Source organism: Camellia sinensis, chromosome 1 (assembly GCF_055761805.1).
Source record: "Camellia sinensis isolate YWXY chromosome 1, ASM5576180v1, whole genome shotgun sequence".
In the NCBI taxonomy this organism is placed as follows: domain Eukaryota; kingdom Viridiplantae; phylum Streptophyta; class Magnoliopsida; order Ericales; family Theaceae; genus Camellia; species Camellia sinensis.
In genome coordinates, this window is record NC_138961.1 from 250,807,699 (window position 1) to 250,835,527 (window position 27,829).

Sequence of the window (27,829 nt, forward strand, 5' to 3'; positions counted from 1 at the left end):
ACGTTACCAAACAAATCCAGGTGTGTTTGGTTTGAGTTTTCTGGATTAAGTTTTTTAAATACTGAATTTTTTTGTTTTCGTATTTTTTTGTTTTTAGTGAATATTTTTAAAATTTAAACATTTTTTTTCCTTTTTTAAATGCATCTTACTTAGATGTATCTAAAAAGTAAAAAAATTGTGAAAAAATATTTTAAAAAATTAATAAATACATAAAAATACAAAATATGTACTGAATTGTTGTATTTTTTTTTTTGTATTTTTAGTATTTAGTGAATTTTTAAAATATTTTTTTACAATTTTTTTACTTTTTAGGTGTATTTATGTTAGATGTGTCTAAAAAGTAAAAAAAATTGCTTAAAATATTAAAAAAATTCAGTAAAAACAAAAAAATACGAAAAATAAGAAAGTAAAATTTCCTGAAAAGTGTTTTTTGAAAAATGAAAACAAGCAAGGTGTTAAAATTTTAATCTACTTAACTCAGTTCATTTTACTACTTTCCTATTATTCACAAATGATTTGGCTTCTTCTTTATCCAGAGGGTGTTATTTACAAATAATAATAATAATAATAATAATAAGCTATTTAAAAAAATAATTATCATATATTTTTTTTGTGAAACAAACTGTGATAAAATAAAAATGTTATAATTATCAAAATTAACATGCAGTGAGCCTTGCACCGGACAACTCTCTCTAACCTAAATTTTTGGATCATTCGCAAATTACAATTCACGCGAGATGGTGCGCGTGGGAGTATATAGTTCCAGCTTTTTATTTTTGTGATTTTGTTTTTTTAACGGTTTGTTTTTTCATTTTCATAGGATGCTAAAAAGCAACGTGGTTTGGTATTGAAAACAGGCTGTACCGTGGGCCCACTATGTTGAGATGAGATGTGGGGCCCACATCATCAGTAGGTCCAATTTCCAACCACAACCACCCCATCCTTTTCCATTTCACTCCTTTATTTTCGACTGAAAAAATAAAAAATAAAAAAAATAATACCAGTTTAATGAAAAAAAAATTATGTGCTTATTTCTTAATATTACAAAATTTTTCATTAATATGAAAATTGTTTTTTCCTAAATTCTGTTGAAATTTTATTTTTTCAGAAAAAAAAAGTACAAAAAAAGTTAACAGATTTATTTGGAGAAACCTTATCACATTTAAAATAAATTTGAATGTATATTAATTGTGAGTGTATATTTATATATTTTATGTACATGTAACATTTTTGAACTTTGAATTTGTCCCAACTGTCTTATAAACTTTAGGGTGTGTTGAGAGGAGAGTAAGGCCAAGTTTGGCATATTGTAAAAAAGTTAAAAAGTTACTTAAAAAGTTAAAAAGTTATCACTATTCACCAAAAGTCAAAAATTACGGCTGCACAACTCTCAATCTTAATTTTCCCCTACACACTAATTTATACAATTTTTTAATATATATTTTTTCATAAAAAGTCAAAAAGTTAACCCAAACATCCATATTTTTTTTCTCAATTTTTTAGTCCAAAAAGACAAAAAATACACTTATTTAGAACACCTCAAACAACCCCTAAGTTTTTTGAACTTAGACTTTGAATTTGTCCCAACTGTCTTATAAACTTTAGGGTGTGTGTGGAGAGGAGAGTCAGACGTTTGAGCTGATGGGGGCAATAACGATCCCTTTAATTATAATATAATTTTACTAACATCATTTAGCCTCTGTTTGGCAAGTGAGGTTGGAGGCTTTTTTGGCTATTTTAGTCACAAAAAACAAAATAGGCTATTTTAGCCATAACAAACAAAACATCACATCTAACCCATAATCATTACATTCTTCTCTCACAAAAAAACTCAAAAAAGCCAAAAAGCCAAAAAGTCCTTCCCAAACCAAGCTTTTAAGCCCAGGCTAAAATAGCCAAAAAAGTCAAAAAGCCAAAAAGCCAACCCACTTCCCAAACCAAGCCTTAATCTTAGCTTTAAGTTCAAGAACATGTTTCAATATTTTGGTAAAGGCTCTCTTCACTTCATCATCTTAGAAAAAAAAAATATATCGGAAGTATAATTTTAAAAACAAATTGAATATTTTTAATAATAAATATAATAATATTATTTAATAATTAATTTTTTTAATTAATTTAATTTTTAAATAAATAATCTTTACATAAAAACTTAAAAGAAGAAAACTCAAACAATTTAAACTAGAGATTTGAATCCACACAACACTATGGAAAGAATACAGAAACCATGAAATTATCAGTTAATTATTAAAATGCCATCACTATATTATTATAGTGATAAATTTTCTATAAAATTTAAGTTAAAATAATAATTTATTATTATTTTTTATTCATACAACTTACGAAAGTATTGTCTAAATTAAAATTTATAAAATTTAATACAGTCGTATTAAAATTATAAAATTTGTTGTATTTTTTTTTTTATAAATAGTGTGATTTATCCAAACATGCATTGTGTAATTTTGGTAAGAATAATGTTAGGGAGTCCAAATGTTTTACTAAATATTCTATCAAATATCTCACATGAGTGTAAAATCTATATAAAATTCACATGTGGATCACACATCCATATAAAACATTTATGCCGTATTTGATTGGAAGATTTAATGAGAAATTTAAAAAAAAAATAAAAAAATAAAAAAATATAAATAAAATATATATTTTTCTCAAACATATCATTAGCAAAATATTTAAAATCCTAACATGTTTCCGTTGGCATTACCAAAGGAGTCAACGAAAACTTAAAAATATAATAAAATACTGAAAACCATGTGATGGTAGGTCCCGTAATTACAACGGAATCCTTGGATTTTCGCGAAAATAACCTGTTAGTTTATTGAAAAAAAGAAGAAGATAATTTCTTTTTAAGTACCGCTACTTAAGTTAAAAAATTATATATATATATATTTATATATATATTTTAAATTTAATGACGTGTTATTTATTCTATTAAAATATCTAAACTAAATATCTTTCATTTATTCTTTAATTATTAATTAATTATTTTATTCACGGTAAATTTATAAAATGGGTTTAAAAAGTAGACTTACATATCATTTTTTTTTTTTGTTTATACATCACAAAACATTTCAATATACATCATTTATATAATTTAGATATAAATTTGTGAGCAAACATTAAATATTTAAATATAAATTTATGAACAAAAAAAAAAAATATTTAGATAAACAATTTAACGAAATATATATTTAAATAATTTATTTTTGTTCATAAATTTATGTCTCAATATTTATCTTTTATTCAAAAATTTATACCTAAAGACTAAAGATTAATGATTCATCTATTGAATTTGTTTAGTTTAAATTCATCAAAATGAATATTTTCTCAAGAAGATAGATGGAATTCTTCTTGAAAAGAGATTTATTCAGACGAATTTAAACTAAACAAATTTAGTGAATGTTAAAGACTAAACCAAACAAATAATGTGTATTAGGATTTCTTTTGTGCGATTTGATGTAACTTATTGTAAGTTAAAAGTTGATAATTAGAAAATAGAAATCAAAAATACCCATTCTCCAGCTTCTAAATAATCAACTTTTTCAGCTTATTTAAGTTATTTCTGTCTAAAAACTATAAGTAGAAGTTGCACCAAATACTCTAGTACAAATTCTCAAATTAGAAAAAATTATAATCACCCCTTATAATTCACACCAAACACCCCCTTTGTCAGGTGCCAAGAATTTCTATAAATAAAAATAAAAAGAAATAAATCCAGGCTCATCTCTCTCTAGTCACTCATACTCGTACACAATTAGGGCTACAAATGAGCCGAATTTTAGTATGTTTGGACTTGTTTATTATGATTTTAACGAACTCGAGTTCGAGCTTAATAAAAATTTAACGAACCGAGCTCGAGCCGAGTTGGCTTAGACTTGACTCGAGTTCAAATCTGTTCACGAGCCTTAACGGGCCCAAAAATTTAGAAATTCATACTTACGTATGAAATTAAAATTACAATTAAAATTTTGATTATGTAATTATACACACACATATATATATATATATTGTATATATATGTAAATAATTTAAAAAATTAATATTTTATCAAAATAATATATATTACCACTATTATATAAATATACTATTTATAGTTAATTATTATTTATATTTATATTTTTAAAATATATAAATAATATATTTGTTTTATCTTTTATACATATTTTCATATTATTTAATATATAAATAATAAATATTAAAAAAATCAATTAACGAGCTGAACTAAAGAACGGAGGTTTAGAATGTTTAGAGGCACCGTTTGGGAAGAGATTTTGTGGGCTTTGTTGGCTATTTTAGCCACAAAAAACAAAATAGGTTATTTTAGCCACAACAAACAAAACATCACATCCAATCCATAATCATTACACTCTTCTCTCACAAAAAAAGTCAAAAAAGTCAAAAAGTCAAAAATTCCTTCTCAAACCAAGCTTTTTAGCCCAGAATAAAATAGTCAAAAAGTTAAAAAGCCAACCCACTTCCCAAACCGACCTTTATGAAAATTTAACAACAAATCAAATTCCAACGTAAAGAAAATTTAACTAATCAAATTCGAATGGAAGTGTTGCCCAACCCAACTTATTTGCAGCCCTACGTAGGACTGGGTAAGGAATTTATGAAATTCGTAATTCGATCCAGTTTAGTTTAATTTGATAAATTTAGATTGATTTTTTGAATTCGTGGTTTGGTTCTGGATTGAAAAATTAAAAATTCGTAGTCTACAGATTGATTCCGGATTGAATCCTACACTTAAGCCCAAACCTAAACCTACATAGTATCTTCTTTTATTAGTTTTGTTTGTTAGTTTTTAATTTGAATTTGTAATGGTCTAAATATGTATGGTGGAATCAGTTTTCTTATGGTTGTTTGAATTGTAAAAAGTATGTTATTATTATGGAAAGACATGTTGTTATTGTGAAACTAATATGGTACCATGTTTATATTTTTATAAAATTAAAGTGTTATATATATTTTTTATTATTTAATTATGTGAATCCATGATCCTAAATCAATCCAATTTATATTTAAATAGATTGATTCAGATTGATTTCACGATTTAAACGGATTGAATTGATTCTAATTTTTAAAAAACCATAAATAACAAATTAATTCTGATTTTATCCTAATCCCATCCAATTCGTACCATACTCGGCCTCCGTTTGAAAAGTGGGTTGCCTTTTTGATTTTTTTGGATATTTTAGCTTGGACTAAAAAGTTTGATTTGGGAAGGACTTTTTTACTTTTTGATTTTTTTTAGTTTTTTTTGTGAAAGAAAAGTGTAATAATTATGAGTTGGATGTGATATTTTGTTTGTTATGACTAAAATAGACTGTTTTATTTTTTGTGACTAAAATAACCCCAAACCTCCTTGCCAAATAGAGCCTCGCTCTAGCGCTATACACAGTTGCTTCCATTTTTCGCTTCATCTTCTTCTTTACGCTGTGTTTGGTTGGGGGATTTGATGAGGAATTTGAAAAAGAAAATAAAAAAAAATATGTAAAATCTGAATAAAATATATCTAAATTTCACTAGGCCAAGTTTGGGAAGACTAAATAAGTGCACTTTTTGTCTTTTTGGACTAAAAAATTGAGGTTGAAAATATGGATGTTTGGGTTAATTTTTTGACTTTTTATTGAAAAATGTGTAATAAAAAATTGTAAAAATTGATTTGTAGGGAAAAATTTGAATTGGGAGTTGTGCAGCCGTAATTGTTGACTTTTGGTGAATAGTGTTAACTTTTTAACTTTTTGAGTAACTTTTTAACTTTTTGACTTTTTGGAAACATCCCAAACTTAGTCTTAATTTCACATACTCTTTTCATTTCTTTTTCAAAATCTCTCCCCAAATACGTGGGACACAATACTGTTTCTTTGTCCTTTGTGTGCGACTCTGAGGAACCGACCCCATTAATGTCAGAGTACCTCGAACTTCAATTTTCGCAGTAAATGCCATGCCTCTTATCAGTGTCCGTTACTGTTTTTCAACCACCCCCCATTTATGGTTCACTTCTTTTAACCAAGACTGCTAGTACAAACTCTTCTTCAACTCTTATATCATTCTTCTTTCTTTCCAACCGTATATATATTTTCTTTCTTTCAATTATCCTTCGTGGGTTTTTCTTTATTTTCCCGGAAAATCTGGAAAATCTTGGACTAGACATTCCCTGTTTGAGAAACATAGATAGGCTGTTTATGTCTCTTTTTTTAATGGGGGGTTTTGACCTTGTTGTTTTTAATGTTCAATGTTTTCCGAGAAAATGTTGAAATCTCATAGCTTCCTTCCCATGTGGATTTTCTTCCCTTTTCTTGGGTTCTCAGATCTCTGCTTTAAATGCTTCATGGGTTTCTTTAAATTGGAAAGTTTGCAAATGACGTCTTAGGTAGGACTTGAAAGTTATAATCCCAGATAATTCTTTCTTGGGTTTGTCCCAATTCTTTAAAAATTCCACAATTTCAAAGTGAAATCTCTCATGGGTTTGAATTTCTCCTGACTCTGTTTCTTTCTCGTAGGAACTCAACAGAGTTGCTATCTTTCCAGGGTTCTTTCAGCATTGTCAAAAAAATTCTAAAATTCTGAAGTTGGAACTTGTTTAATGGGGCATCTATACTGGTTTGGTGTAGTGTTTCTTGCATGGGTTTTCTTTGTTTCCAGTACCCATCAACAACAAACCTCTCAAACTCAAGTTCTTCTTCAGATAAGGAAGCAATTGGAGTACCCTAGTGCTTTGGTAAATTGGGAAAATTACACTGGAGATTTCTGTAACTTGTCTTCAACCCCACATATGAGCATCACATGCCAGGACATTTCTATCACTGAACTCAAAATTATGGGAGATAAGCTTGCCAAGGTTAGTGAATTCAATGGATTTGCAATTCCCAACCAGACATTATCTCAGACTTTCTCTATTGATTCATTTGTGACCACATTGACAAGGTTAACTAGTTTAAGGGTTCTTAGCTTATTGTCTTTGGGTATTTGGGGACCACTTCCTGATAAAATTCATCGGTTATCTTCGCTTGAACTTTTGGACATGAGTTCGAATTTTATGTTTGGTTCTATTCCACCTCAGTTAGCTAGATTGGTAAATCTTCAAAGTTTGACATTAGATAGCAATTTCTTAAATGATACTGTCCCCAATTGGTTGGATTCATTATCAAACCTAACAATGTTGAGCTTGAAGAACAATCAGTTGAAGGGTCCATTTCCTTCTTCCATATGCAGAATTAAGACTCTCACTGATATTGCTATCTCCCACAATAGGCTTTCTGGTAAATTGCCTGACTTGAGTACCTTAACTAGTCTACATTTATTGGATTTAAGAGACAACCATTTGGATTCTGAACTACCTCTCATGCCCAAAAGCTTAGCCACAGTTCTGCTGAGCAATAACTCATTCTCTGGTAAGATTTGTGAACAATTTGGCCAACTAAATCAGCTTCAACACCTTGATCTGTCGTTCAATACTTTAAGCGGAACACCACCTTCCTCATTGTTCTCTTTGCCTAACATTAGTTATTTGAATTTAGCATCCAATATACTGACTGGGGAACTTCCCAACCATCTGAATTGTGGGGGAGAGCTTGGGTTTGTTGATATTTCTGCCAACAGGTTGATTGGTTCACTTCCTTCTTGCTTGGGGACTACTTCAAATGATAGAGTTGTTAAGTTTGGGGGGAATTGCTTGTCTGTTGATATTCAACATCAGCATCCAGAATCGTACTGCAAAAAAGCTTATATGGAGATGAAAAATTCCGAGGGGAAAGAAATTTGGGTGTTAATCGGTGTAATTGGAGGAGCAATAATTGTTACGGTACTGTTGGTTCTTGGGCTTCTCATTCTGTATAGAAGATACCATTCGAGAGGGACATTGGGGCAGCATACAATGCCAAAGGTGATTGTACACGAAACAACACCAGGAGGGATATCCTCCGAACTCCTTGCAAATGCCAGTAAGCTCTATATATATTATGTAAAATCTACTTTTTTGACCATTTTTTGAAATGCCAGACATTTTCGTGCTAAATAGAGATGAGTTCATATTACTTGTCAAAAAAGCTGAATTAGCATTTTTTATTTGCTTCAGGGTTCATTTCTCAAGCAGCGAAACTAGGAACACAGGGTGCTCCATTATACAGATCATTTACACTAGAAGAGTTAGAAGAAGCCACAGACAAATTTGAGAAGTCAACGTTTTTGGGTAAAGGTTCTCTAGGGAAGGTACCTCTTCAATACCCTATGGAACTGGAATTTTAGCATAATTCTTAATCAATGGATTCTTAGGTTGTGTTTGGATCATTGATTTAGGTAGGTAGAGATTTGGAAAGGGCAATGAATAGACAAGGGAAATTTCCTTTCCCTTTGCAAATCTCTATCCAAATCCATAATCCAAACATAGCCTAAATGGTGAGTCTGAAATTTTGTTTTGTTTTTTAAAATGACTAGTGTAAAAGGAAATATTGTTCTGCATATCTAGCGCAGTTCTTTTTTAGGTATGTCTTTAGCGGAGCTGGAGAGGCTTCGTCGGAGACTGATTTTTTTAGGAGACCGTTCTTTTGAGTTCAAAGAAGGGCTAGCTGATGCGATAGGTTGGCGACGAGTAGATATTGTTGAACGCGGCCAAGGGATTCGCAGAGCCATCAAGTTGTTTGGTGCAGAGATAAAATGGGTTGCGGACCAAATGCGAAAGACATCCAAGGTGAACACTGTTGGAATGTTTTTGGGTCGGGTCTCTAGGGGAAGGCGTAGTGTGGCGTGTTGGTTGTTATCGAAGGAGATAGGGGCAGCAGTTCAGATTGTGGTTCACATGGGCCATTGTCGCAGTCAAATTTTTCTCCCACAATCATTGTTCAGGGATGGATGGGAAGGTGCTGCTCTAGTTTTGGAGGGTTTTTCGGTGGGGAATGGCTGGATCTTAAAAGGGAAGGAACAACAAGGGGTGAGAGGCAATCCATGGCCGATTATGAAGGCAGTAGTCGTCCCAGAGGTTGGGGAGGATGATGTGGTGGTGCGACAGGGTCTGGTGCCGATTGGATCTCCTTTTTGTAGTCGTGTTTGGTGGGGAGAGTGGGGCCAGTGAGGGAGCAGAGGGTGGTGCTTTCTTACCTATCGGCATGGGTAAAGCGAATGTCGAAGATCAGCGGAGGCGTGGAGGTGAAGGCAATCGGCGGATAATATGTGTTGCTTACTTTTCCATCTAAGGCAGATGCTTTCAGAATTCTGGAAGGCAAATGGATGGTTGAAGGTTGATGGCTGAGCCTTGACTGGTAGTTGCCGGAGGCGTTTTGTGCCAGGGGAAGCACTCAATCACATAAACAGAGTTTTTTGGTGGAGGTGCTAGGGCTCCCGTTGCATCTTCGTGGAGAGCAGGTGTTTCGTGCGATTAGTGATCGCTATGGGGGTTTCCTAGAGGTTGATAATGCTACGACGATGAAGGGACCTCTAGGCTGTGTTCGAATCAAGGTTCATGGCTCAGTTAGGGGTGCTCTGGCAAGAATCACCATTCGTTGGGGCTTTTGGAGATACACATTTCCAATTTGGTTGGAGGATGGACCGGTGGTGGAGAATTGTTACACGCAAGAGCAGGGTGTGAGTCGTGAGCTGGCACAGGAAAATCGAAATCTGGTGCGATACGATTTACGTGATGGCCACCGTGATTTGGGAAAGAAGAAGTTGCAGATTTCAGAGAGATGGGTTGAACCACGGAAGGCATGGCAACTAAAAGGGAATGGGGCAGTGGGCCCAACATTAAAAGGCCCAACTGTGGGTTGGTCCTTCTTTGGGCCGTAAGAGGGGAGATTATAACAGAGACATTGGGCTAGTTTCTAAAGGGCCTAAGGTGGGGGGTTTGAACTTGTTGCAAAAGAAAGATGGGGTGGGCCAAAGTGATGATGGGGCTCAAGGATTGGGCTTGGAGGAGTTGGGCCGTTTTGTGAAGAGGGTCGAAAGCCGATCTGGGTCAATCATCCCAATGGCCCAAGTGTTTAACAATCTGTGTCGGGATATGGATTCAAATCAGTTGGGTCGGATCTTGACTTCAGGTCCTACAGAGGTAGCGAGGAGGGATGCACCGTCAACTTCTGAACCCGGTCGCAAGGCAGAGTTAGGTGGGTCGTAGTATGTGTTGGAGGACGATGAGGCTTTGAGCCAGTCATTTGCACCAAGGATCCTCTAGAGTGAAATTTCCCTAAAGTTTCCTAGAGTGTTACATTGTGTGGTTGAGATTTACTGACAAGTCACATCAGAAAAATTGATATGACTTGCCAGTAAATCTCAACCACACAATGTAGTACTCTAGGAAACTTTAGGAAAAAATCACTCTAGAGGAGCCTTGCTCAGTCATTTGATACAGACGTGGACTTGGGACAGACCTGGGTGCAAAAAGACGCAATGAATGATGTGAGTGAAAGGGTGGAGAGAATCAAACCAGCTCCTGGGCATATCGGGAGGGAGTTGTCTCTTGTGGTCCACCCTCTTGCCAGTTCGATCATTGCTGACCTTGGGGAGGACTCTCCTGATTTGCCTCAAGGTGGGATCGACCATAAGGATGAGTTGAATGGGTTTGAGGCTCCTTCGGTAGAAGCTGTTTTAGAGTGGGTGCTCAGCAAGATTAGCGAGGTTAGTAGATTGCTTAGTGTATCTTTTGAAGGCCAAGAAACAGAGGCTTTGCACTTATTCACAGCAGTGGAAACCTCATGGAGGAGGGGGACTCTAACTAAGGAGGATGGTACTTCAGCAGTGGTGCAACATAAAGGGGTGCAGGAGCTCAAAAATTTGGAGTGCTCGGTTAATTATGATCATGGAGGGGAGACGGCTAGACGGGGCCCAAGAAGAGAGTGAGGAAGTCATCTGTTATTAAATTGAAGTTAAAAGTGTAATAGTGGAATGTGCGTGGCTTGAATGAGAGGGATAAACGCCTAGTAGTCAGATCAGTGCTTCGAAGTGTGAGAGCGGATGTGGTGTATTTGCAGGAAACGAAAATGGAGGTGTTGGGTGGAGATGTGGTGAGAGAGGTTTGGGGTAGTAGGTTTGTGGAATGGACATACTTACCAGCTATGGGTACGGCAGGATGGGTTCTACTCTGTTGGGATAAGAGAGTGGTGGTGAAGGAGGATGGGGAGTTAAGAGGTTTTTCGATGTCTTGTCTATTTTGATATGTGGCGGACAATTTTAGGTGGGTGTTTTCTGGGTTGTATGGGCCGGTCTGAAGTTCAGAGAGGAGTGCATTTTTGGGCGAGTTGGTGGATATTGCGCATCGATGGTCATAGTCGTGGTGTGTGGGGGGTGGTTTTAACATGGTTTGATGGCTGACAAAGAAGATGGGGAGTAGTAGGGCGAAGGGGTCGGTGCGAGTGTTTTGTGAATTTATTGATGCGATGAACCTGGTTGATTTGCCTCTTCATGGGGGGAGTTTCACTTGGTCTAATGGCCAACAGATGTCCTGGATTGATAGATTTCTAGTTACTAGTAGTTGGGAGGAGCATTTTACAGAGGTGGTTCAGAGTCGATTACCTCAACCAGTGTCAGATCATTGGCCTATTATGCTTGACAATGGAGGGTTTTGTAGTGAGCCGATGCCTTTTCGATTTGAAAATATGTGGTTGCAATCGGAGGATTTTTTAGAGAAGGTTTGTGGGTGGTGGAGCAATTACATGGTTAGCGGAACTCCTAGCTGCATGTTGGCTCAGAAATTAAAATTACTCAAAGGGGATTTGAAACAGTGGAATAAGGAGGTTTTTGGCCTGGTGGAGGTTGAGAAAGCTGAAGTAGTGGCCATCCTTCAGTCCTTAGATGTACAGGAGGTTTCTAGCAGGCTTCTAGAGGCAGATGTGGCTAGAAGGGAGGCGGCCAGGTAGGATTATGTTCGTTTGGCTCGTATGGAAGAGATATGTTTTAGACAAAAATCTCAATGTTTATGATTGAAAGAGGGGGACTGGAATACCTAGTTTTTTTACAAGATGGAAAATGGCCATAGAAGGGTCAACCAGATTGTGCGAATGTGGGTGGATTGGAGAGATTTGATTACTGAGAAGGACATTCGGGGAGGCATTGTGGGTTTTTATTAGCGGCTTTTTCGGGCTCAACGTTCTTAGTTACCTTGTATAGTTGGTTGGAGTGTAAAGTTGATCCGGATTTGTTTTCTTTCTTAGATTTTTTGGATGATGTAGTTGGTTAGGCGGGTTTTGTTTTGCTCTTTTGGTGCTCTTGTATTCTTTGCATCCTTTTGATACTTTTTCGATAAATTTTATTATTTATCAAAAAACATAGCCTAAATGCACCATGAGTGCAATATTGACGTTGAGAAGATTCGGAAAAAAAGTGTGGAATTGTGCAATTCTATTACCAATATATGTTCTTATGAACCCACTATGTGGTTCTTCATTGTTAGATAGTGGTTGTTGCTTGTCTATGCTGACATAACTATAATTTTTGCTCCTACATAAGTCGGATGGGTCTTCTTCTCCCAATTTATGGATAAATCTGAGTTATCTCCTAGGGGCATAATTATTTCCATATGTGAAAAGCATTCTTGGTAACTCCAAAACTGCAAGCCAATATGATGGTTTGGGGAATTAAAATCCGTTGTGTTTATTGTTAGTTTCACAAAAATCGATACTGCCCAAGCACCGTCTTAACATGTTATTTCATTTTTCTCAGATTTATAAAGGAAGGTTGGAGAATGGCACTTATGTCACCATACGATCTCTGGCTCTGTTCAGAAAGGATTCAATTCGGAACCTTAAACTTCGGTTGGATTTGCTTTCAAAGCTTCGACACCCACATCTGGTTGGTCTCTTGGGTCATTGCATTGATGGTGGGGGACATGATGATTCTACTGTTGACAGAGTCTTCCTTGTATACGAATATGTACCCAATGGGGATTTTCGTTCTCATCTCTCAGGTCAGTGTAACACAACAAAGTTGTACTACAACTAGTTCTCATACATAAGTACAAACATGCATATTTACATAATTTACGAGTATGTTCATAGAGATAAAGTGCAGTGGTGGAATTGATGTTATATTGTTAACAACAAAACTTTTCTAAAAGCTTAATTAGTTGACCCTCCTCAACATGCTCTAGCGTGACCATGTTCATCACCATAAGTAGGCCAAAAATATGCAAATATTATAATTTTTGGTAAGACAGTGGGATTTGAACCATGATCTCTTGCATACTTTGATACCATGTTAAATTGTTATTCACCAACTCATCAAAAAGTTTGATCTGTTAGACAGAGTCATACTTAATTAGCCAAATCCTCATGAATATGTTTGTTTTCTTGATGACCTTATTAGGATCCAATTGGTAGAACAGATTAGTTGGCTCCCAATAGCCGGGATACGTAAAGGATATATATGGTGACTGATTTAACCTGGATATGATTGCTTCTTCTTCTTCTTCTTCTTCTTCTTCTTCTGGTATTTTGATTACTTCGATTTTTTACCTGGAGATGAAATGCCCATTTGGCAGTCAAAAGTAGTATGCTGATCTAGATGGACTTTTTTAGATGTGTTACAAACATTATAATTCAGGTCTATTAGTTCTATAATCTTCTAGGCGCAGTAAGTTCATGTATTCGAAGCTGCATGGCTAACTGAATTATTATATGTGCAGAAAGTTGTCCAGAGAAGGTTCTTACATGGTCAGATAGATTGGCAGTTTTAATTGGTATTGCCAAGGCTGTGGACTTCCTGCATACTGGGGTAATATCTGTCTCTTTCAGCAACAGATTAAAGACAAATAATATATTGCTAGATGAGTATCGGATTGCGAAGCTGAGTGACTATGGAATGTCCATCATCACCGAAGACTTCGAAAAACTTGAGGTATCTTTCCTTGTTACTTCGATGATCTGGCAATTATTTGTTGGTTTTATGAGATATTTCTGACATGACTATTTTTTGTACTTCCAGGGAGAGGGAGACGGCCAAAAATCATGGTGAGGATCCTTTTGAATGAACTCTTGGGCTGTGTTTGGATCATGAATTTGGGAAGAAAAAGGAAAATGCGAAAATGGAGAAAAATTTAGTTTACATTTCATTTGCCTTTTTCTTTCTATTTCCAAATCTCTACCAAAATCTAAATCTAAATACAGCCTTATTCGGGAGAACGTTCATTAATAATGCTCATTCTAATTTTAGTGCATTCTTGGGTCCTTTTTGGACTATGATCACCATGGTATTCTAGGAAAGCTCTGAATATGTGATTGAACATATGTTTCTTCTTCCTGTTTCTTGTTTTTTGCAGGCATATGACAAGGTTAGAGAATGATGTTTACAAATTTGGATTCATACTACTTGAATCACTATTGGGGCCAATCGTAACCGGAAAAGGAGAAGCATTTTTATTAAATGAAATGGTATGCTACTACAATCCAAGAAACAATTCTATTATGCTGAACACTATCAAAACATTTCTTATTGTTGGTAGGTAAGTGGTTAGCGGGAAAGAAAAGTTTCAAAGAAGCGACGCCCAAGCCACAGGCTTGGATGAAATAGTACACCTAACCTAAAAAGATAAATCTCTCACAACTCAAGAGGCTAGGCAAAATTAACACACCCATAGACAAACAAGCAAAAAATAGCAAAACAAGGGAGGTGGGTAAGAAATTAGGAAAATGAAGCACGTCCATCACCCAAACATCTCAGCCTCCACAAATCCATCCACAACATCTAGCTTGAGTTTACACTTAGCCCATTAAGGTCAGTTGCTGCCCCAGAGACTAGCAAAATGCCAACCCTGATAAGGACCTCTCCTGAAGGGGGTTCTCATACCAAATGTTGGCCACAGTTAGAACAGACATCCCAAAATAGAGGAAAGTGAAGCAATCCTGAAGCAGCTGGCATGAATACAAGCCACTCAGAACACTATCAAGATTGTACCATTTGGGCAATGGATTGAAATTGAAAATAAAATGGAAATAAAATGACAAAGTTGTTCAAATTTTAAGGGCACAAACCTTGCTTTAGATGATAGGTTTTATACTTAGACTTGATTTTGAAAATGACAGGCATCCTTCGGCAGCCAGGATGGTCGGCGACGGATTGTGGATCCGATTGTGTTAACTACCTCAACCCAGGAGTCCTTATCAATTGTGATCTCAATCACCAACAAATGCATATCTCCTGAATCATCAACCCGTCCCTCTTTCGAGGATGTCCTGTGGAACTTGCAATATGCAGCTCAGGTCCAGGCCACAGCCGATGCCGATCAGAAATCAGACGCCGCATCATCAGAGTCATAATTTCATACCACATAGCAGTGCCCATAATTCAGCTGTTTAGCTCATATTCCTTTTGTAAAATTGTAAATGTCATATTTGAATTCGTATGCATTGACCCTTAAAACGTAGGTGATTTTTATAGATCAGAACCTCTTGTTGATAAGTTTTGAGTTCCAAAGTAGAAATTGCAGCCGACAATATTTCTTAATTTTTAGATCAGTCTTGAGGGTGGTGTTGCAATGCTGATATAGAGTTACATGTTCAAATAATTGTTTGTAAAGTTGTCATGATAAATTCATTAGTTATTCAGTGATGAGTTTTTGAGACTCTTAAAGATGACTTACATTGTATTAAAAATGATTGGTGTTTTAAAAAATTTCGTTAATAATTTTTTTCCTAAAACCATAAATAAATAAATAAATAAATAAAACAGTACTTTCTAACTTTTTATTGTGCTATTAAATAAAAACACGAAAAAGTACAAATGAAAAACAAGAACAAAAAATTTGAAGATGATACCAAACATTCATTGTTCCATTTACCACGGCTGGCGATATGATCTGGGTTTGAAAATATTTTTACTCTCTCTCTCTCTCTCTCTCTCTCTCTCTCTCTCCATGTGATGTGGGTCTCAGACTCTCTCTCCATTCTCCATGTGATGTGGGTCTCAGACTGGAAAGTGAAAACAAAGCCAAAATAATGTCGGCGAATACAACAAGTGAACCACGCCCAATTTCACAAACACTACATCCACTAACCTACTATACTCTCACGTGATTCTCTACTTTTTAGTTGCTACCTTAGTTCTAATTGGCTATTGGGAATTGTTTTGCTTTAAATTTTTCTGTTTTTATATTTTAATATATTTTTAATTATTAAGTTATGTCTTACATATTTTAGAGTTTTTATAAAATTTAATGATTGAAAATATATTAAAACAAATAAATAGAAGAATTTAGGAAAATAAATTTTAACCTCATGTAGACAGTTTCTGCTTGAGATTTTTTTTGTATGATCTTAAAATTGAGAACAAAAGACAGCATGAATGGAAGGAAATCAATACATAGTGGATATATAAAATAATATAATTTTAACATTTTGATGAGTATATTTTGAACGATGGCTGATATGTTTGGAGAGTAATGTTAAAAACTCATATATTTATATTTATAAATTTAGCTATAGTAATATGTCATGAAAGATAAAGTTATTATCATTAAGTGTGTAATAAATAAAAAAATTGATTCATGTTTTGTCAAATGTGGATAGAATTGTGTGAATACTTCTTAAAAATCTCAATTTTTTTTGTGGCGTAATTTTTAATTTCCACATTACTTTTTCTTTAGCAAAATAAGAGCTTAAATGCCATTTTCAATTTTTTTTCTTCTCTCCTTTTATAATTAATGACAAATAAATAAATAAATAAATCACTATCAGACGCAAACACAGATACACTCGTCTTTCATTGACTCTCAGACCAACACAGACTCAGATATCTCCCCTCTCAGTGTATACGTATACGATACGAGTCGTTTCAGTTTCACATTTGTCCCATTTTCGGACTCTAATGTTCAGTGTAAGTTCAATTTCCCATTAATTTTTTGCAAAGCAAAGATCTGATGAATTTCTTCTACTCCTGATTTGTCATTGGTATATATATAAATGAATATGTATATATGCACATGCATGTATATTGTTTTGATGCTTACCGGCATTGGGAGAATCTGTGATAGTTGGAGCTTGTGATTGAGTGCTTTTGATATCGTTTGTGTTGGAATTTCTCTCGGATCTGATGTCTAGAACCACCAGCCTCTGCTCTAGTATTCTCAGATTCCGCAGCCTCTTCATGATTTGTGATTCAAGTTCCTTTCAGTTGAATTTCACCGACATTTCTCTCTCTCTCTCTCTCTCTCTCTCTCTCTCTCTCTCAAATGTCTGCGTATATTTATATGTATGTATAGTTCGTTTTGCAAAACTATGAGGTCGCAAATAAGACCTAGAGATAGTGTTTGTGTCTTAGCATGTGAATTCATTTAGTGCTGAGTTTCCTTTTTCTATTTTCTTCTTAAAAATGAAATTTCGCTTGTGTTCTCTTTTTAATGAACTGAGCATTATGGCTATGTGTGATTCTTTTGAAACCCCATTTGTGTTTGCCACGTTAACCCATTTTTCCTTTTGTGCTTGCTTTTCACGGGTCAGATTGTTTTCACCTCAAAATAAAGCTATGAGGTATTGTTTGGTTCACCGGAATGAAGTAGAATAAAATGATTATTCCATCAAAATATTCAGTTAGACTAAAAATGTAATGACAAATTAATGCATTACAAATAGAATTACTTTTCACCATTTTAAAAGAATGGCCATTCCAGAAAAAAGCCTAAGAATCACCATTCTATTCCATTACATCTCATTCCAATAAACCAAGCAGAACATAAGCAGAACATGTTTTTCATTCTTTTATAACATCTACACAGTAAATAGATGGTTTAATTGTTCTGCACTTTCTTGTTTCTTACACGTTTTGTTTGTGAGTTTTAGGGGTTTTGTGATTGAATTGTTTGGGTTCTCGTTCCTGTGGCACCAGTGTTCTTGTAATCATGGTTCTGGGAATGAGGACTAAAAACAGGAAAAGCCCCACTGTTCAGCTTGATTATCTGATCCATGTTCAGGAGGTTAAACCTTGGCCACCATCTCAGTCACTGAGAACCCTTCGTTCTGTTCTAATTCAATGGGAACATGGTCAGCGGAATTCTGGATCTACTAACCCAGTTGTCCCTTTGCTTGGGTCTGGTATTGGTGATGGAAAAATTGAATTTAATGAGTCTTTTAGGCTTCCCGTGACACTGATAAGGGAAACTTTCACCAAAGGCTGGGATGGTGATAGTTTTCAAAAGAATTGCTTAGAGTTCAATTTGTATGAACTTCGGAGGGATAAGACGGTGAAAGGTCAATTGTTGGGAACTGCCATTGTAGACTTGGCAGACTATGGTGCTGTTAAAGAGACTACAAGCATAAGTGTTCCAATGAATTCCAAGAGGAGTTTAAGTAACACAGCTCAACCACTTCTGTTTATTAAGATCCAGTCAATTGAAAAAGGTCGCACTGGCTCCTCTTCAAGGGACAACCTGTTGAAAGAAACTTCAATGGAGAGGAACGGTGGTGAATCTGTTTCCGCCTTGATGAATGAAGAATATGCTGAAGAAGCTGAGATTGCATCGATCACTGATGATGATGTTTCTTCTCACTCGTCTCTGGCTATTTCTTCTCCAGCTTTTGAGACTAATGGGGGTTTGTCCCCTCGTAGTGAAGAGGTACATGTACTTACATTCTTGTATTGGTAACAATGTTTCATTTTCTTAGAACTTTCATTTTAATTCCATTGTTTGAATTGATGTGGCGTGCTCCTGTTTGTGAATCTTGTTCTGATACATAAAGTAACCTAATTTGCAGTAGGCAAGCAATTAACTAGCATTAGGATATTCACACGTGTTTTGGCTAACATCAACCTGTTTGTGATTGTAAATTTTCTCAACAGATGTAGTTACACAGTGTCATCATAATTTGATGACTAATTGGTTTTCTAATTGCAGAATGGATCACAGGCAATGAAGGATGGCCCAGGAGAGGCTAATGACCAACATCACTTAACTTCAAAGCAAGGGCTTGCTAAATTTGACACAAAGCCTGTGAATGAACTACGTGAAAGTTTGAAGGTTATTTCATCTTGTTCATCATCAACAGACTTATCGTCTGATATGGCAAGCCCAGAAAATGGTCGCGCTGCATTATCCAACTTCCATGAAACAAGCTTGACATCGATGCCAAAGAAAATCGTTGGCCATAGTGGTCAATCATCATCCTCATCTATAACTTATGAAGCTATAGAGGAAGACGTAAACACCAACATGAGCAATAAAAACTATGACAGTTTGGTGCTGGATGAAAAGGATGCTAATGGTGGAAGTGAAATTAACAGTAATGCTCTGCAAGGATCTAAACCAAATGGCTCTTCAGCAAGATTAGCATCCCCTGATCAACAGGTGGATGAGAAGTTGGGCTTTTCAATCTGCATGGAATCTCAAGTCACTCAAGAGGATAGTGATGAAGTTTTGAGTGTTAGCACAGAAGGAACGCACGAAGGTGCAAGTGCTGATGTTATTCATAATGATCCTGCAAAGGACATAAACAGAAAGGAACATCAAGAAAATGGACAAGGAGCACAAGTCTTCTCAGGAAGTGATGCACTTTCTTTCTGTGGGGAAAATTCTGGGTCAAACAGTAATATCCTAAACAGTGATAGATTGAAGCATGTGAGGTCTGTGCGATCACTTGTGGACTCAGGTAGGAGCAATGGATCAGTCAGGTGTGGTAAGCTGGGAGATGCTCAGAATGGCCCTCTAGGCTTTGTTAGCTATGAAAGAAAAGACACCAAAAGTTATCCAAAGGAGACAAGAAACATCACTTCCGATGGTAAAATCCAACAACTGGAACATAGAATAAAGAAACTTGAAGGAGAGTTGAGAGAAGCTGCTGCTATGGAGCTTGGTCTTTACTCAGTTATTCCAGAGCATGGAAGTTCCATTAATAAGGTCCATATTCCAGCTCGGCGACTTTCTAGGCTCTATTTCCATGCTTGCAAAGACAGTTCCCAAACAAGGAGAGCAAGTGCTGCTAGAAGTGCTGTCTCAGGATTAGTTCTAGTTGCAAAAGCATGTGGAAATGATGTCCCAAGGTACTTTCAAATCACAGCATTCTTTCGATCCTATGAAAACATCCTATATATCAAACATCATATAGATTATAGAATGTTGAATTGGAATTTGCTAGGTAAGTTCGCTGTGGAACCAAATCTATCAATCCTTCTGCTTGGTTGGTTGCAAAAATCATTCTTTGGCCCTTTTGTTCGTCTTGCTCATACGGAAGTTTAATATGCCTTGAGTGTTCCAATTATTTTATAGAATGGTATTTAAATTTTTTTAACTTTGTTCTATTAGATGCAATAATGAACACAGTTTGATAGAATGGAAACTCTGGTCACTAGGTCTAGAGAGACCTACCTAACTTGGGGAGTGGATAGTGGTTAGTTGAAGTACTTTTCAATGTTACTGCATGTGATGTTTTTGAAGCACAATGTTGAACTATGCTTACCAATTAAGAAAATTTTGGACTTTTTCTTAACAACTCATTTACTTTACCACATTACCATACACAGGTTGACTTTTTGGTTATCAAATTCTGTTGTGTTGAGAGCCATTATAAGCCGAGCCTTCACAGAGCAGCAATTACCACTTTCTGCTGGGCCTTGTGTTGAAAGGACTGATGGTGGGAAGCGAAGCCACAGTAAATTATCTACACTTAAATGGAGGGATTCCTCTTCAAGAACGGAGACTAAAGGTGCTTTATGTGAAAGTTCTGAAGACTGGGAGGACCCTCGTACATTTATATCTGCATTGGAAAAGATTGAAGCTTGGATTTTCTCGCGGATCATCGAGTCTGTCTGGTGGCAGGTCATATTACAATTACGGATTTTTTTTATTGTTATTTTTATTTTATGTATTCAAATTAATGTCAAAAATCAAATCTGTACTGGACAACCTCTCCCAACACCCCATGTTGGCGTGATCCCTTTGAGTGACATTGGGTAATGGCTCTTTTTTGTTTTGTTTTGTTTTCTTCTCTTTTCTTTTCCATGTACTATGGTTCAAGTCTATCTAAGAGCTTGTAGGTTGTCTACGTTGGGTGGGGTTGGATCTGGGCCAAATCTAATCCAGATAGTAATTGCAAATACTATGTTGAACCCTAAACGAATTTACGTATTTAGCTGACCTGACATTGTTCTCTGTTTTCTTCAGACTCTGACACCCCATATGCAATCTGCTGCTACAAAAGCAATAAATACAGGTTTGGATTTTGGCGCAAGTAAAACCTATCAAAGGACATCTAGTTTAAGTGATCAAGATCAGGTAAACTTCTCATTAGAGCTCTGGAAGAAGGCTTTCAAGGATGCCTGTGAACGGCTTTGTCCTGTTCGAGCTGGCGGACACGAGTGTGGCTGCTTACCTGTGCTGGCTAGATTGGTAAAATCTACATGCTCTAGTTTCCTTTTATACTATTGAGGTCTAGCACCTCAAAACACCACCTTTTTGTCAGTATGTTTATACGTGAACCCCCAGTATTGTACCATGGCAGCCACTGTACAGCTATATGAAATAATACACCAAAGGACTAAAAAGCAAACTACAATAACATTAGTAGAGATGCAAATTCATATGGTGAAGGAGCTACCTGATTGGGTGATAACAGAAGCTCTCAAATCAAGATGGAGCAGCATTTTGGAGAGAAAGAATGATCTTTTAGTTTATACATGTAATTCTGCATGGCATGATAAATATTCTTGCTGTATAACTGACTAACGTGATTACTATAACAGCAAATTAACTGCTAAAAAGAACAGTAAAGAAATTGGAGTTCTAGTTCAGCCAAAAAAAGGAATAAGAAAATGCATAATAATGGTATTTTCATTTGCTTTTCTTGGTGCTAAACTTGGATAGACTAAATGATTCAAATACACTAGCAATCGGGGCCTATGTACGGGCTAGATTCATGTTGTATGTATGCTATGTTGGAACCCCATTTTCATATATTTTTTTATTTAGGAAAATACATGTAGGAATATACGGTGTTGTCTTGCCCAAAAAATAATTCCTACCATCTTTTAGGATACCATGGTCTTTTGCCTCTTTTTCAACAGTTTGGTGCATTTGTCAGTCCTTGAGCTGAACATAGTCTTTTTCCTCCATTTTTTAATTTTTTGTTTTTCTTCTCATGAAGTTATAATGTTCCATTTATAATATAATACTTGTTGGTACCTTAAAAAAGGTGACCTAGTCCACGTGGCGCTGCCTGACTTGAAGTCTGAGGAAGGCTAGATGTATGTTAGTAGTTATAGTTGATTATAAATTGTAGCCGACTAACCTCCATAGAAATATGATTTGGGATGCATCTCTCTTTGTGACTAGATAATGATGCAATGTGTGGCTAGATTGGATGTGGCAATGTTCAATGCTATTCTTCGTGAATCTGATGATGACATTCCAACTGATCCTGTATCTGACCCTGTTAGTGATGCCAAGGTTCTCCCTATTCCAGCAGGGAAAGCAAGCTTTGGGGCTGGTGCACTACTTAAAAATGCGGTGAGAATTACATCTTATATTGCAAGTCAAAGTACGTTTACTAGTAAATGTGTGTAATCCATAATTCTGATAGCTCTCGAGTAAAGAAGCCCTTTTGTGTGTTCTGGATGACAGATTGGGAACTGGTCTAGATGGCTTACTGACCTGTTTGGTATTGATGATGACAACTCATTTAATGACAAGAATGATCATGATAATGATGACGACGACGAGAGCAAAGACTATGATGCGTCCTTCAAGTCATTCCATCTTCTAAATGCATTGAGTGACCTCATGATGCTTCCGAAGGACATGCTCTTAAGCAGGTCAATCAGAAAAGAGGTTTTACTCTGGAACTTTTTAAACCCTTCCATTCCAGTCTTTTACCTGCATGATATATATTATCATGTACTTGTCCCCATGCTAATGTTTTTATTTTTGAAGGTATGTCCTACATTTGGTGCACAACTGATCAAGAGGGTACTCAAAAATTTTGTCCCAGATGAATTTTGCCCCGACCCACTTCCTGAGGTTTTGTTTGAAGCTCTGGATTCTGAGGTTCGTCCCTTTCTGAAAGTTTCTGTTTCCTATGTTTTCCTTGCTCAGTTATCCTATGTTTACCTCATGTTTATGGTAAACACAAGCTTATAAACTCTACTGCGAGAATCATTTTTTTTTTTTTTTTTGTAATTTGAATTAGGACCTTTTTGAGGCTGAGGAAGGTTTTGTCACGGACTTCCCGTGCAGCGCAACTCCAATAGTCTATTTACCACCACCAGCAATTTCAGTTGCTGGTATTATCAGAGAGATTGGAAGCCAATCCCAGCTGACAAGAAGTGGGTCCTTGGTGCTGAGGAAATCGTACACTAGTGATGATGAGCTTGATGGATTGGATTCACCCTTAACTGCAATTATCGACAGCCCTCTGGCTTCTTCACCTATTTCAACTAAACCCTGCTGGTTATCCAAGGAAAATGGTAGTCAAAATGCTGTCAGGTATCAGCTTCTTCGTGAGATCTGGATGACTAGTGAGTAGCAGTAATGGACTTCGTAGATTTGGTTCATCCCATAGTTGAAACATCAGACAGCCTGTAGGGTTTAGCTTGATATCGTAGGAAAAGTGCAGTTATAATGCTGTGTAGATGCAGATCCCTTTGGCAAGGCATAGACGAATAATGAGTAGCTAGCTATATGTATATGACATGTATGCAACAGTGCATAAATAATTGGGATCACTATTTTAGTTGTAGAGCTGTGCTAGGTTTCTTTGTTGATCGATGTACTTTTCTTGATTGTATATATGAAAATGCTGGTTTGAGAAATTTGCAAGTTACCTCACTTTTTGCTTGGTTCCATTTTGCCAATACTTTCTTATTTTTTGTATTTTTTTTGTTTTTACTCAATTTTTTAATATTTTAAGTAATTTTTTTATTTTTTAAGCATACCTAACATAAATATACTTAAAAAATAAAAAATTTATGAAAAAAGTATTTTAAAAATTTACTAAATACCAAAAATATAAAAAAAGAAATAAGAATTCAATACATTTGTTGTATTTTTATGTATTTTTTAAAATATTTTTTCATAATTTTTTTACTTTTTAAATACATTTAAGTAAAGTGCATCTAAAAAAATTTTAAAAAAAATATTTAAAATTTTAAAAATATTTACCAAAAACAAAAAAAAACACAAAAATCAAAAAATTCAATTTTTAAAAAACTTAATCCAAAAAACGTAAATCAAACACATTGAATCTCAATTACTAGCTGGGCATGGAGAGAATAAACTCAATACTGTACAACCGAACACAAGAAGATTTGTATCACTTAAAACACCTGAATTCTATGTTACCAATCAAATCATATTTTTCCATTAACTTAAGGAAACAGATAACAAGATCTATTCAAGCAGATTCAACTCAGGGAAATAGAGAGACGATCCAAGAAAATACATACTGAATATATATTGTATAGGACACAAAATCATAAATCTCAATGCAAAAGAAAGAAAAAATACAAATAAAATGTAAATAATACGTATTGTGCTCAAACATACCAATAGCCTACGCATCATCAAAACGTATGCACTTTGCAAAAAAAAAAACTTGAGCCTTCAAAACTGAGCTGGAGATACTAGCCATGGAAAACTCCAGCCAACTATGCTACACTCAAATTGATTATATTTACTATGAAGCCGAAACAATAATGAAGATCATCAAAAGATCAGGTTGGACAGATCATGCAGTCAACTTCTGTGAAGAACTGACAGCATTCATATGCTGAAGATGCAAGGCAGCCAATAGACCTTGCCAGGTTTCTCCAGGTGCACCAGCTACTTCAAAGTCAAGAAGCTTCTTCTGTTTTCTGTAGTAATCTTCTAAAGGCTTGCTCTGGAGAAAAAATTGCTGTATCAGTGAAAATTGTTTTTCAATGCAGTTCTTGTAATGACAAAAGTACAACTCAAATCTTACTACCCCTTAGCATAGATTTAACAAATTACAAAAAAAACACAAAAGAGCATTTTGTCAAGCGACATGTTTTCAGAGATCAAGTGATGCAATTCTCTCTTCAAATTTGAAGCCTATCGTCATGTCTCAAGAGTAATGTTATTAGAGACAACAGAAGAAAGCACAAGACTCCCACAAAATAGAGCATAAGGTTCAAACAATAATCATAGAAGTATCATGCTCAAACACCATTATCTTCAAGCCTAAGTTAGTTGTTTTTGAAAATCAAAATGAATAAGACCCAAAAAAGGTGGGGGGAAAAAAAAAGAAAAGAAACCAAGAGATTCATCAGAAAGGCTCTCTCTAAACTAGCTATCAAAACTAACTGTTTTTACTAATATCCATGATACTTGCCCTCAACACAACGAAACCTTATAATAGCTTTTTGAAAATGAAAAGACAAAAGAGAGTGCTGATGAAACAAGAAACAACAGATGATAAAAGAAACTGAAAATTGTTCCTACATACTCAGAACCAATTGCAATCGTAATGAATCATCTCAAATTGACATATTGTCATAAATTTTTTTTTTTTTTTTTCCTGATCCAAAAGCAATTTAAAGTGTACCTGCTCAGCATAAATACGAAGTCTCTCTTTCCAGGCACCTTCTGCATCAGCACATGAAGATTTTAGATTGTCCTGTGATGGGAGATTTAATTTTAACCCGGACTTGCCCATGAGAATTTCTTGACCTGGAGAACAGATTCCATTTCTCATAGGTTGTTTCAATAAGGAATCCTCTGTGCATTTGAAATTCACGACTAAATCAATATCAGCAAGTTGGTCAAGGATCTCCTGATCACATTAACAATCAAATGAGTAAAGTCTTATTGTTTCTTGCCCTAATAAACAAAATTTCAGGGAATTACAACAGACGTATAGGATGTGGTTGTTAAGTGAGTAGGACTACTGATTTACAGGCATGTGTATCTTCCAAAGAGAGTGTAAATGCTTTAAGAAAAACTACATCTTACAGCTTGGATTCTTGTACGCGGAATTCCATCCAAAATGAAGCCAGTTTCACCCCTGGAGTAACCTTCTTCCAACCTCTTTGACAACAGACCAAAAATTATATCTTCTGGAACAAGCTTCCCTTGGTTCACAGCATTCGCAATCTATTTAAAAATAGATGAATCCATAAATTCACATTACAAAAAAATGTTGCTAAGGAATTGAAAAAAATGTAGTCCGCAGACTCCACACTCATCTCTGAAGCACACAACGGACTGTGTAACATAACAGGTGCTCACTTAATTACATACATTCTTATATGAAACTGATTAGGATGATCATTATAAATGATTTTCCCTATTATAACTCAAAACTTCATTATATATAAATTCGTTCCACAATCATGAATATTGTTGGTTCGTTAACACTATATCGAAGCACAATCTCATGCGTTCACTTCGACTTCCTACAATTCCCAAGTTCTAAACCTACACTTAATCGAAATAATAAATTTTAGAGTTACATATAAAACAGATTGCAAATACAAACACAACAAAAGAACTTGTGACATATAAATAAAAAACAGAGGAAGAAAAGAATTTGTCCAATTTGCCTTATTTTCGCTGCTTTTTCTTGGCAACCAAACAGAGGGAGAAGAGAATCGAACCTGTTTATAGATGGAGGAGTGAGGGTGGAGCTCTTGGCGAACTAGGGTACCCATGGAAATGTGGGGTACATGGAGAAGTTTCGAGAGCCCCTCGGCATACACGTGTTTCTTCGCTAGTGGATCCCCCATGATCACCCACTGCACTCCCCTTCCACGTACCGCTCCCTCCGAGTCCTCGATCGCCCTGTACGGTTCGCTCTCGTACTCTTCGTAGTCGTAGTCGTACTGGATCGCGGCCGCCGATCCGTAAGCTCGGCTGGCGGTGGTGATCCCCAGACAACGCAATGCCACCGGTTGCGCCGCCACTCTCAAGCCGCAGAGTCCGGCCATAGCGGCTGAGAGAGAGGGGTTTCTGTGAGAGAGAGTGGAAGAGCGAGCGGCGGAAAGAGAAAGAGGGGTTTGACGAGAGAGACAATTGAGGTTTAAGAGAAGAGAAGGTTCTGGAAAAGACACTGTCTTGTTCTGTAATTACACTGATTGCCATGTTATAGCTGGAGAGATGCCAGGTGGATGGATGTGTGTGGTTGTTACAAACTAGATTTAATGTGGACCGTAGGATGGGTGACGCGTGGACAACGTTACGATCCTTGAAAATGGGAATCAGGAATGACGACCGTGTCCGTCGGCGTCAACTTGTACAGGGGCGTGTAGCACATGGAGTTTGTGGCCCATGCATCACTCCATTTTTGTAATCTAGATGTTGCCAAACGAATCACAAAATTTGGAAAAAATTTTGGCTGGTTTGGAGTGTCATCTCCACACTAATCGCAATTTATCATATATTTTTATATTTTTTAATTACTCGATATAAATTTTTCATTAATTCAATTAGAACTCTAAAGTATTTGATATTGTCTATGCCATTTATTTTTTTATTAATAGAACAATAATCATTCCTATAATATACTAATTCGTACTGATAATTCACAGGAAAAATAAGTTAGTCTTGAAATACCGTCACATGATGTTCAAACTAAAATCATTAACAATACCAATTTTTATATCGTTAATCTCCATTCACTTGAACATTACAAATAAAATTGCTTATAAAAAATAGAGCAATGGTAGAGGGCCACAAAAAGTGTGACTCAAATGACTCAAAACATCGTTTTGGCAATTTTAAGTCATTTGAGCCACACTTTTTGTGGCCCTCAAACATTTTTCTAAAAAATAATTGTACAAAGTTTTAAAATACATTTGACTCCTTAATATAATTTTGCATTTTTTTATGCTAACAGTAACAAGTGCTAAATATATCGCACCCTTCTAAATACTACCCACATAACTAATAAATTTT

At 35.6% G+C, this 27,829-nt stretch overlaps 3 protein-coding genes and 1 long non-coding RNA gene across 6 annotated transcripts; 2 read left to right on the forward strand and 2 right to left on the reverse strand.

Annotated features, from left to right (window-relative positions):
* The first annotated feature begins 5,950 nt into the window (after positions 1 to 5,950).
* On the forward strand, positions 5,951 to 15,570 carry LOC114277562 (Leucine-rich repeat protein kinase family protein). Of its 2 annotated transcripts, none has more exons than XM_028219460.2 (8): positions 5,951 to 6,391; positions 6,522 to 7,961; positions 8,096 to 8,229; positions 12,667 to 12,910; positions 13,628 to 13,839; positions 13,927 to 13,952; positions 14,261 to 14,372; positions 15,024 to 15,570. In XM_028219460.2, exons 2-8 carry the CDS (start codon positions 6,605 to 6,607, stop codon positions 15,255 to 15,257), a joined length of 2,319 nt encoding a protein of 772 aa, XP_028075261.2. In that variant the 5' UTR covers positions 5,951 to 6,391; positions 6,522 to 6,604; the 3' UTR covers positions 15,258 to 15,570. The 2 variants fall into 2 exon arrangements, with proteins under 2 accessions (XP_028075261.2, XP_028075262.2); XM_028219461.2 differs by having other exon boundaries at positions 6,533 to 7,961.
* Positions 14,335 to 15,110, reverse strand: LOC145806111 (uncharacterized). Its single transcript, XR_014348763.1, has 2 exons — positions 14,973 to 15,110; positions 14,335 to 14,852 (listed from the first exon to the last, which is right to left on the reverse strand). It is a non-coding gene; the product is annotated as an uncharacterized LOC145806111 (long non-coding RNA).
* A 1,104-nt stretch (positions 15,571 to 16,674) lies between the features above and the next one.
* LOC114277561 (EEIG1/EHBP1 protein amino-terminal domain protein) lies at positions 16,675 to 23,737 on the forward strand. Of its 2 annotated transcripts, none has more exons than XM_028219456.2 (9): positions 16,675 to 16,812; positions 17,775 to 18,547; positions 18,827 to 19,968; positions 20,449 to 20,743; positions 21,089 to 21,313; positions 22,256 to 22,429; positions 22,544 to 22,750; positions 22,853 to 22,966; positions 23,109 to 23,737. In XM_028219456.2, the coding sequence occupies exons 2-9, from the start codon at positions 17,834 to 17,836 to the stop codon at positions 23,442 to 23,444; spliced, it is 3,207 nt and encodes a 1,068-aa protein (XP_028075257.2). In that variant the 5' UTR covers positions 16,675 to 16,812; positions 17,775 to 17,833; the 3' UTR covers positions 23,445 to 23,737. The 2 variants fall into 2 exon arrangements, with proteins under 2 accessions (XP_028075257.2, XP_028075258.2); XM_028219457.2 differs by having other exon boundaries at positions 16,677 to 16,812; positions 17,821 to 18,547.
* A 598-nt stretch (positions 23,738 to 24,335) lies between these two features.
* LOC114255883 (P-loop containing nucleoside triphosphate hydrolases superfamily protein) lies at positions 24,336 to 26,986 on the reverse strand. The gene is made up of 4 exons (XM_082902080.1): positions 26,533 to 26,986; positions 25,889 to 26,029; positions 25,482 to 25,709; positions 24,336 to 24,797 (listed from the first exon to the last, which is right to left on the reverse strand). Exons 1-4 carry the CDS (start codon positions 26,860 to 26,862, stop codon positions 24,645 to 24,647), a joined length of 852 nt encoding a protein of 283 aa, XP_082758206.1. The 5' UTR covers positions 26,863 to 26,986; the 3' UTR covers positions 24,336 to 24,644.
* Between the last annotated feature and the right edge of the window lie 843 nt (positions 26,987 to 27,829).